At 49.4% G+C, this 11,179-nt stretch overlaps 1 protein-coding gene across 2 annotated transcripts; it reads right to left on the reverse strand.

Moving 5' to 3' along the window:
- Positions 1 to 2,828: 2,828 nt before the first annotated feature.
- Positions 2,829 to 11,168, reverse strand: JMJD6 (jumonji domain containing 6, arginine demethylase and lysine hydroxylase). 2 transcript variants are annotated; one of them, XR_002731535.2, is made up of 7 exons: positions 10,719 to 11,168; positions 9,831 to 10,219; positions 7,826 to 8,112; positions 6,165 to 6,300; positions 5,646 to 5,739; positions 4,748 to 4,886; positions 2,829 to 3,237 (listed from the first exon to the last, which is right to left on the reverse strand). XR_002731535.2 is itself a non-coding variant. In XM_023211719.2 (6 exons), the coding sequence occupies exons 1-6, from the start codon at positions 10,845 to 10,847 to the stop codon at positions 3,106 to 3,108; spliced, it is 1,212 nt and encodes a 403-aa protein (XP_023067487.1). In that variant the 5' UTR covers positions 10,848 to 11,168; the 3' UTR covers positions 2,829 to 3,105. The 2 variants fall into 2 exon arrangements, 1 of the variants encoding a protein (XP_023067487.1); XM_023211719.2 differs by lacking the exon at positions 5,646 to 5,739.
- Between the last annotated feature and the right edge of the window lie 11 nt (positions 11,169 to 11,179).

The raw sequence follows: 11,179 nt of genomic DNA on the forward strand, positions 1-11,179 counted from the left end.
TGCCTCCAGCGCTCCAGCCCAGGCAGTGCTTCCAAGTGGGCACCATGGCCTTGACAACCCCTCTTATTTTTTATTTAAGTTTAGTTGAATTTAGGGACAAATTAAGGCAAGCAGGTGAATCAAGAGGGCAAGAGATGGCATCTGCTGGTCAATCCCCAAAAAGTCATCCAGTTACTTAGAAGTATTAACAGACCACAAAGACTAGAGCTGCCATCTCTGAATTTACTCCCCATGTGTAACACAAGTCACCCACTTAACGTCTGTAGGTCAAACAAATGAGGAACGCCAATCTCAGAGTACCCTGCAAAGTGAGCGCTTCTTAGGGACCCCGTGGTGGGGACGAATGGAGCCTATTCATACTTTAAGTTCTGTGGTAAGAGCACACTGCACACCGTTCCCACTCTATGCAAACAAAAATCCCAATGCATCACCCCCCCCCCAAAAAAATACACTACACAAAAACACCCCTGAAATTTCAGTCTCTATGATGATGGAGAAAAAGATAAGGAATCCTAAGACAGACTGAGCAGTAGGTGATGGTGCTGGGTCACTGCCACTGAATGCATTTGTGGGCTGATGGTGACATACTGGAAGGAGGGCGGACTCCAAGTCCTTCCGACACATAATTGGCTCACACACAAAGTCCACTCACCACTCTCAGTGTCTCTGTGGTACACAGCTGGCTCTGTGGAAGCTCCTTACCAACATCCGTGAGTAACAGACACAACAAGACGTTACAAGGATCACACCCCGCCAGCCTTGTGGTTGCCGGCTCGGTTTTCAATGAGACGGCACAGAACCTTCTTACCCAACATCCCATTAGCTTCAATGTTTCACTGAGCTGGCCGAGCTGTTAAACTTCTTGATAATCTATCCTTAGGAAGCAGTAAAAACAGCATTTGACTGAAGATAGGAGCTTGGACCAGGGAAGGAATATCCAAATTCAAAGAAGACAGAGGAGAAGGTAGGAGTAGAAGACGTGAGAACTGAGTTGGGTGGCTGCCAAAAGCTTACGCTGAAGCCACCTCAGGGAGAGTCTCTTTATCTGCTCAGGGGTGAGCCCGGCCTCCACAAGTGTCCCTAATCCTGCCAAGGAAAGTACAACTGCCTGTAATCAGCACGTAGACAGCATGCTGGGTGCAAAGCTGGAAGGCAATGTTAAAAGCAGGACCCCCGGGACCCCACGTGAAAGTCATGGCAGGGCTTTCTACAGAGTTTTCTTACAAATTACAAAGTCACAGATCAAGTGCAGATATAAATCTATAATAATAGAAACAATTTAAAAAGGCAAAAAGAGTCTAAGTATGGCTGTGAAAGGACATCAAGGGTTAAGAAATGCACATTCTAGTTTGATAAAATTCACTTGAATAAGTCACTTGAATTTCCCCATTGAATTTCAGCTAACCCACAGAGAATGGAGAATACACCATAGGAGGGACTGTGGGTCCTGCACTTCCCCAATGCATTTAAGAAAGACTCAGCTGCTGGGAGAGAGAACGTAATAGGAATGTCACCTTCAGCAGTCAAGGGCTTCAGACATTCAAAATCCTGTGAACGTCAGTATTAAAACATGTATGTGTGTGTGTGTGTGTATATATATATATATTTTTTTAAAGACAGGGTATCACTATATTCTCCAAGTTGGTCTTGAACTCCTGAGCTCAAGCGATCCTCCTGCCTTGGCCTCCCAAAGTGCTGGGATTACAGGCTTGAGCTACCATGCCCAGCTTCAACTCCAGTATTTTACTATCTTCCAACAATCTCTCTTAACACTTCAACCAGCACATCAAAGACCTGTAGCATTTAAAGACCACAGACAAATGCAGAGAGTGAACAAATTTCATTATGAGCCTGTTACATGCCCAGGTGCTTGCAAATAGATGTTTAAGTTTTAACTTATTTAGATCCAATCTTGTACTTGGAGATGTGATTAAGTTTTTATAAAAGCTGTGTGAGGTGGCTCATGCTTGTAATAATCCTACTGCTTTGGGAGGCTGAGGTGGGGGGATCACTTGAGGCGAGGAATTCAAGACCAACCTGGGCAACACAGAGAGACTTCGTCACTACTAAAAATAACAACAAAAATTAGCTGGCTGGGCACGGTGGCTCACATCTGTAATCCTGGGAGTTTGGGAGGCCGAGGTGGGCGGATCACAAGGTCAGAAGTTTGAGACCAGCCTGGCCAATATGGTGAAACTCTGCCTCTACTACAAATAAAAAAAAAAATAGCTGGGCGTGGTGGCGCATGCCTGTAATCCCAGCTACTCGGGAGGCTGAGGCAGAAGAATTGCTTGAACCTGGGAGGTGGAAGTTGCAGTGAGCCGAGATCGCATCACCGCACTCCAGCCTGGACGACAGAGCGAGACTCTGTCTCAAAATAAATAAATAAATAAATAAATTAGCTGGGTGTGGTGGGGTAAATCTATAGTCAGCTACTTGGGAGGCTGAGGCAAGAGGACCGCTTGAGCCTGGAAGGTTGAGACTGCAGTGAGCCATGGTCATGCCACTGCACTCCAGCATGGGCAACAGAGCAAGACCCTGTCTCAAAAAAAAAAAAAGAAAGATTTGATAAATCAGAGTTCTCTGCTGCTGTCTGATTTGGCTGAGCACTCAAACAGCAATGGCAAACTGGGAGAAAAAGCAAGAGGCCATGCCTCAGGCTCTGCAGAAGATGCCGGGTGACTTTTCCAATGGCTCTCCCTTCACTGCTGGGACGACGACTCCACAGTCAAGGAGGCGCAGCAGCAGTCACTGCTTTCCCCCAAGACCATCAAGAGAAGAGCAATAAGGGAATGCTCTGGTATTCTCAAAGGAAAACATTTCCAAGATAGAAAATGGATTCAATTTTTATTAAATAAAGGGTTTTTTTGGCACCATTCACATTCTCTTGCCTTTCTGAGTAAAACAAGCCGCGTTTATCTGCATCGGTAGCAGAGGGAAAGCTACTGGAGCAAACGCTAAGTGAATGGGTTCCCGTGCCGAGGGCGTCCTCATTCTCGGGCTCTGTCAGGCCTCCCCTTGTCTGCAGGACTGGACAGGCCGCCCTCCCCAGGCCCTGCCCTTGCCGCGAGCGTGTCCTTCCATACAGACAATAGCCTTGCTGGGTCACCTGGAGGAGCTGCGCTCTTTGCTGACACAGTCGTCCTGGGAGGTGGTGTCCCCGTTTCCCACCATGCTGCACGTCCTCCTCTTCTTCCTGCGGTGCACTGTCCCATCGCCCTCGGATCCAGACTCGCACTGGACACAGGAGGAGAGAAAACAAGGAGTCAACCTGGACGCAACCCACTTCTTCATTAAACAAACCTCTGACCTCGGGAGACAGCACAGATACTGGTCACTTTCTCCCAGATGCAAAGCAGTCATTATGAGAGCTCCACAATGCAGCCTTCATAGCCACCTCCTTGGATGTTCCTGGCTCCCTATGAATTTCAAACTTCCCTCAGAGGCCAAGTATCCCTCCACTGTTCTCTTAACGGTGCAGTTATTTGTCTGAATACGATACCCATTGTAAAAATCTTTTAGTCAGAATTCTGAAAGTGCATTATGAGATTTCACTCTACCAACAGAGCTTGATGCATGAAAGGAAGCAGGTACAGCACTGAACATTCCCAGAGCCTGTTTCCCGCCTGACGAGAAAAGACTCAATCAACAGACTGTGTGAAAAAACAGAATTTTTTTTTTTTTTTGAGACAAAGTCTCACTCTGTTGCCCAGGCTGGAGTGCAGTGGTGTAATCTTGGTTCACTGTAGCCTTCACCTCCTGGGTTCAAGCGATTCTCCCGCCTCAGCTTCCTGAGTAGCTGGGATTTTAGGTGTGCACCACCATGCCCAACTAATTTTTGTATTTTTAGTAGACATGGGATTTCATCATGTTGGCCAGGCTGGTCTTGAACTCCTGATCTCAAGTAATCTACCCACTGTGGCCTCCCAAAATGCTGGGATAACAGGCGTGAGTCACCGCGCCAGGCTGAGATAGAAATTTCACCTGTTCGAGGTGCAGGGCCCTCTCACCCAGTATTACTGTCAGCTTCAAGTTTAAGGTCACTGGATTTGCTGAATTTCTAGGCTTACAATTCACCATCCATGGGGGAAATTCTTCATATGAGCTTTGAGGTCAGAAGGATGAGTTTGAAATCTGACACTGCTACTTCATTCATCTTAAGCCATTTACTTCACTAAATCCCCAAACACCCGATACCTCGAGGCTGTTTTAACAGTTCTTAGCTGGACATGGTGGCTCACGCCTGTAATCCCAGCACTTTGGGAGGCTGAGGTGGATAGATCACCTGAGGTCGGGAGTTTGAGCCCGGCCTGGCCAACATAGTGAAACCCTACTAAAGTATATAGAGTTTATAGTCTCTACTAAAAATACAAAAAATAAGGTGGGTGTGGTGGCACGTGCCTGTAATCCCAGCTACCAGGGAGGCTGAGGCAGGAGAATCACTTGAACTTGGGAGGCAGAGGTTGCAATGAGCCGAGATCGCGCCACTGCACTCCAGCCTGGGCAACAAGAGCGAAACTCAGTCTCAAAACAAACAAACAAACAATTCATGCACATGTGCGAAGCTGTAAAATGGGCAAGATACACACTCAGGTGGAATGGTGACAACTGTAACCCTTAGAACAAGGTGGAAAAACTTCCATATCCTTCTCCTGGATAGGAGAAGGAAGAGTCACTCCTGGTTGTGACTGAGTGACATGAGCCTTGGAGGCTCCAGGAGCCAGCCAGCGAGCGAGCAAGGCCTCACCTCTGAGTCGGAGTCTGACGAACTGGAGCTGGAGGAGCTGGAAGAGTCGCTGGAGCTGTCGGAGGCTATCCCTGTGGACTCCTGAAGGTCAACCGAGTCTGCCAGGACTGCCAACTCGGGGTGCTCTTGCTTCAAGATCCTGAGAAGCAAGAAGTGTTGTTCTCAGTGCACTGACAGCCATACCCACTCACAAACAGTCACTCAGAGTTGAGGCCTGTGTCTCTCAGAAACACCTGGGAATGCCAGGTGCGTCCATTCAGAACGGGTACTGTATAATGGTGAGGACAAAACCCCAGGCTGGGAACAAGAGAAACCCAATACGGTGCCCAAGTTTTTCTGCAAGGAAAACTATGCTAACTACACACAATATACTACCACCTGCACAAATGAGCCAGCCATGCCACCAACACACGAGGCACAATTTTCCTTTAGTCTTAGTTTTATTCCCTTGGGAGAAAAAGTTCCTCTTCCTAGTTTTATTTCCTGAAACTTCCCCAGCTGATTTTTAAAAAATCTTTCCTTTCCACAGCACGGCACATAATGATCAGAGTTGCATTGGTTAGATTCTATTTCTAAGAGCAGAAACAATTAGATTTGTAAGAAATATGAGGTGTCAAATAACAGAGATGCTCCCCCCTCACTGGGATCGTAAAACTGAACTGAAGAGCAGCAGCCCTCCCCTGCAGAAACCTTGTCTGGCATCCACTGTAACCAGTGACAAAAGGCCTGTTGTATGATAAGGCCTGTGGTGTGACCAGATCGCAGCACGCAGTGGCCTATGGGGCGTGTTAAGTGGGCCTCAGATGCCCAAGAGTCCAGGGAGAACAGAAGCCACCACCCTTACTGGCCCTCTCAGCAGGGAGGCTGAGCACAGAACAAGCCAGAATCCCTCTCTTACCCCGAGAGCTGGTCCCTCCAGGTCAGGGTTGGGACACAGTGGCACGGGGTGGCTGTGGGTGGCTTGCACTGCCGCTGCCCGTGCTGTATCTGTTCTGTGGATAAACAGAGGAGCTAAGTCTCCAGGGCAGTCACCTCACTCACAAGAACTGAAGGTATTAAGTTCAAATGGGAAAAATGCTTCTGGGTAAGAAAAATAAATAACCCAAATAAAACCCAAATAAAATTAGCTAGCGCTAGCTTTGAAAAACAAAAAACAAAACAAAATGAGAAACAATCCCAATTATGACGTTTTGACTGACTGGCTTGGATTCAACATGCAGAGTCTCACCCTGCCACCTCGAGGCTGGCAAACACCCTGAGGACTCGCCCTGACCTTGGCCCCTCTCTCCTCTTACCCAGAGGATCGGCAGCCCCAGCTTTGCCCAGGCCTGTCTGCAATGCGCAGCAGCGGACTCGCCATTTTATCTCTGGGGTCGAAATTGAAACCAAGCAGAAATAACAACAAAATGACTCTCACCTATACCATTTCCTTGATAACTTTGGTCTCCCTCTTACCGTCTTGTGCCATACCACAGGGAAGTTGGTGCTGCTGGCAAAGTTTTGGGTGATGGCGATAGTAGTGTCGAGATTGAGGACAACATGCCACCACCCTCCTGAAATCCAACAAATAAGAACAGTTAAGCAAGGTTTGATCCTATCTAATTATTGTGTAACACACACACCAGAAACTGGGAACTCCTATCCATAAGGGAGAGCCTACAGAGACATGATACAGGGTAGTAAATGTTCCTTCTGATCCAGGGATTGCAAACAACTTGTTTGTGTAAATCAAGTTGTACTGGAGCACAGCCATGCCCATCTGGTGACGGCTTGTCTAGGGCTGCTTTCCAGCTACAAGGGCAGAGGTGAGTCGTTGTGACAGTCTGGCTCACCTAAAATATTGACTCCCTGGCCCTTTATACAAAAAGTTTGTTCACTCCTGTTAATCCAAAGCTGTGACCAAAAGTGCAAAAGCATAAAGTTCTTCAGCTTCTAGGAAGAGGACACCTACTTTAAATATGCTCACTTTGCTTCACTTACCAAAGTGCAGTTGTCTGGTGTGGGATTTCCTGACTCAACCCAGACAGTGCTATACTGCATCAAAAACCCAATTTAGGCTGGGCTTGGTGGTTCACACGTATAATCCCAGCACTTTGGGAGGCTGAGGCAGGAGGCTTGCTTGCACCAAGGAGGCCAGCCTGGGTAACAGTGAGACCTCCAACTCAATTTACAGAATTAAACCCTGGCTGGGGGTGGTGGCTCACACCTGTAATCCTAGCACTTTGGGAGGCTGAGGTGGGTGGATTGCCTGAGCTCAAGAGTTCAAGACCAGCCTGGGCAACATGATGAAACCCCATCTCTATTAAAATACAAAAAATTAGCTTGGCATGGAGGCAGGCGCCTGTATTCCCAGCTACTTGGGAGGCTGAGACAAGAGAATCGCTTGAACCTGTCAGGCGGAGGTTGCAGTGAGCCGAGATTGTGTCACTGCACTCCAGCCTGGGTGACAGAGCGAGACTCCATCTCAAAAAAAAAAAGGAATTAAACCCCAATTTACAGAACCACAAACAAGCTGCTACCCATATACAAAGACAATAGGTGACTACTGCAGATAAAGTTGCATCTTTACATACAACTTGTTTTTTGAGACAGAGTTTTGCTCTGTCACCCAGGCTGGAGTGCAGTGGCATGATCTGAGCTCACTGCAGCTTCCGCTTCCTGGGTTCAAGTGATTCTCCTGCCTCAGCCTCCTGAGTAGCTGGGATTCACCAGGCGCCCGCCACCACGCCTGGTTAATTTTTGTATTACTAGTAGAGACAGGGTTTCACCATGTTGGCCAGGCTGGTCTTAAACTCCTGACCTCAGGTGATCCACCCACTTCGGCCTCCCAAAGTGCTGATATTACAGGCGTGAGCCACCGCAACTGGCCTACATAGTTTATCAAGAGTTTTACAGCCGTGTAAAATGTGAACGAGAGCTCCCAAAGTATGTGACGCTATAGATACATTACTGTCAGAGGTAAGTACCAGTTCATTTACCAGGCAGCATCCAAAGGATTTTTTGGACTCACTCTCTAACAGTTCTGTTCCAAAATGACAAAATATTGAAATCAAAGAATGTACTTTCTTCCATCTATACCTGGTACAAAGACAGTCTCTCCTGGTTTCTGTAAGATTTCCAGGGGTTTGAATTCAGGTGGCCAGGTTGGAAGCTGTGTCCGGGGATAAATAACATTAAACCAGGTAATGGCTTCGTCTTGCTGGTTCCCTCCTTCCTCTCGGGTCACCTTGATGAGTTCCCTGGGAGTGCTAGTAGGAAACAGGCACCAGCGCTTGTGGCCCTGAACTAAGGCATTCCAGGCACTGGTCCCCAGAGGGTCGATGTGAATCCCAGTTCCAGAGCGTGGTGGCCCCATCACAAACCACCTACAGAATGGAAATATCCAAGATGTGAAGTGTAATTTAGTTACACACATACCACACAAAACAGTAAGTTTTCAGTTTTTTTTTTTTTTGAGAGAGTCTTGCTCTATCACCCAGGCTGGAATGCACTGGTGTGATCTTGGCTGACAGCAACCTCTGCTTCCCCAGGTTCATGCCATTCTCCTGCCTTTGCCTCCTGAGTAGCTGGGATTACAGGCGCATGCCACCATGCCTGGCTAATTTTTGTATTTTTAGTAGAGGCAGGGTTTCACCATGTTGGTCAGGCTGGTCTTGAACTCCTGGTCTCAAGTGATCAACCACCTAGGGATCCCAAAGTGCTGGAATAACAGGGTTGAGCGACGGCACCTGGCCAGGTTTTAATTTTGTGATATATTATATCACCTTTATTTCAGAGATTATATAAATTCTGGTACACAGAAACACTAAGTGCATTTTTCATGGACTGATTCCTAACAAAATAAGAAAAATCAGCTGAAGCGGTAGCTCACGCCTATAATCCCAACACTTTGGGAGGCCGAGGCAGGTGCATCACCTGAGGTCAGGAGTTCGAGAAGAGCCTGACCAATATGGTGAAACCCCATCTCTACTAAAAATACAAAAATTAGCTGGGTGTGGTGGTGGGCACCTGTAACCCCAACTACTCAGGAGGCGGAGACAGAAGGATTGCTTGAACCCGGGAGGCGAAGGCTGCAGTGAGCCGAGATCGTGCCACTGCACTCCAGCCTGGGCGACAGAGGGAGACTCCATCTCAATTAAGAAAAGAAAAGAAAAAAGAAAAGAAAAATCACTAACGTGGTTTATTGCTGGACTTTATTAAAACTTCCCTTAGAGATCAGTGGTTCAGCTAGGCGTGGTGGCTCAAGCCTGTAATCCCAGCACTTTGGGAGGCTGAGGCAGGCAGATCACAAGATCAGGAGATCGAGACCATCCTGGCTAACACGGTGAAACCCCGTCTCTACTAAAAATACAAAAAAAAAAAAAAAAAATTAGCCAGGTGTGGTGGCAGGCACCTGTAGTCCCAGCTACTCCGGAGGCTGAAGCAGAATGGCGTGAACCCAGGAGGCGGAGCTTGCAGTGAGCCGAGATGGCGCCACTGCACTCCAGCCTGGGTGATAGAGCAAGACTCCATATCAAAAAAAAAAAAAAGAGATCAGTGGTTCAACTTGAGCTGCACATTCAAGTCACCTGAAGAGCTTTCAGAAATTCTGATGCCCAGGCATCACCCGAATTAAATCAGTCTCCCCAGCAGGGCCCAGACAGGCCTCAGGAGCCCCCTAAGTGAGTTCAATGTACAGCCGAGGGAGTACTCACTGTTTCGAAAAAAGATTACCAACTGAACTCAGTGAGCAAACGCTGTTGTAGCTAAGATTTTAACCACAGGCCGGGCGCGTAGCTCACACCTGCAATCGCAGCACTTTGGGAGGCCGAGGCGGGCGGATCACGTGAAGTTGGGAGTTCGAGAGCAGCCTGACCAACATGGTGAAACCCCGTCTCTACCAAAAATACAGAATTAGCTGGGCGTGGTGGCGCCTGCCTGTAATCCCACTTACTCAGGAGGCTGAGGCAGGAGAATCGCTTGAACTCGGGAGATGGAGGTTGCCGGGAGCCAAGATCGCACCACTGCACTGCAGTCTGGGCAACAAGAGTGAAACTCCGTCTCAAAAAAAATATTTTAACCACTTAGCTGCAGAATACTTTACCTGTAAGGGGGCCTGCGCTTCTCCCCAGCATACTGGAAAAGGTCATCAGTGAAAAACTTGGGCACCTTGTAGTCTTCCAAAAGTTTCCTTCTTTTAGGGTGTTCACCATAGCTGCTGTCAAAGATGTAAAGGGGACTGTCATCTCGAGTGCTCTCCATGTACTCGATGTAATATTTCATCTTCATCTTCACTGAGTAGCCATCGTTATCCTCACCACACTTGAACTTCTGGTTCCGATATTTCCTTTTCAGGCGCTCCAGAGTCCATTTCTCCTGCGCAGACCAGCCCTCTTGTGCATTCAACAAAACCACGGGCTTGTAAGGTCTTTCATACCGCTCCACAAACTCTTCCACAGACAGCTGTAAAGCATCTGCCCTTTCCACGTTATCCTGAGGGAATTAGAAAAGACCTGTCCAGTTAAAAAGAAAAAAAAGTCCAGTGGCAGATAAGGGTGTCCCCAAGGCTAATTGGTAATGGCAAACCGAAGGAAGTTGACTCTCATCTGGCTCCTCCCGGGTGGGGGGAGGGCGCGTGCGTGAGGCCACGTCGTTCCTAGAGCCACCCCCCCCACCAGAGCCTTGACAGCCAGGTCTCCTAGGAGACCTGCCGCCCAAAGGAGTCAGGAACGACTAGCCTTCTAGTTGAGAGCGCCACAGGCATGGGACTCCCGTCGTCCGCTGGAGCAGACGGGCGGCCACAGCATGGGAAGAAGCAGGCCCGCCCCGGGATCCGCGCCACGGGGACCCCAAACTCCGCGGGGTGCGGCTGAGCCTCTACGAGGTCCCGGATGCCGCGATCGGGGCGACGGCAGCCCTGGGCCCAGAGAAAAGTGCGCAGCGGCTGGAGGTGCCGATGCCCGGCCTGGCCACCCCCGCCCGACCCGCTCACCGCCACGGCCGCCGGACTCAGCGAGAAGCTCTCGTAGTAGTTGTGCCGGGTCCAATCCAGCGAGTCCTTGAGCTCCGGCCGCGCACTCCGCTTGGCCTCGCGGATGCGCTTCTTGCTCTTGTGGTTCATTCTGCGGGGTCGCCAGCTGGTTCCGCTACGACCTCGGCGCAGCCCGCTTCCTGCCACTAACGCACCCCTCCCCGGGATGGGCGGCGGCGACGGCGGCAGCACCAAAACGCCCTTCGCTCAGTCCCGGCGCCTTTAAAGTCGCCTTCCAGAAAATTCACTTCCCAGCCACCTCCCGAGCCTCGGGTTGGGCAAGCGGCCGCCGTCCTCCCAGTCCCCACGCCTCTCGCGGTCTGCCATTGGCTTCGGCGCCCCTGGGGTCCGCCCTCACACACGGCGGGCCTCCGCCATGTTGGGAAGGTCACGTCGGATGCGTCACTGCCCCGCCCTGTCCT

Source organism: Piliocolobus tephrosceles, chromosome 16 (assembly GCF_002776525.5).
Source record: "Piliocolobus tephrosceles isolate RC106 chromosome 16, ASM277652v3, whole genome shotgun sequence".
NCBI classification, from domain to species: Eukaryota; Metazoa; Chordata; class Mammalia; order Primates; family Cercopithecidae; genus Piliocolobus; species Piliocolobus tephrosceles.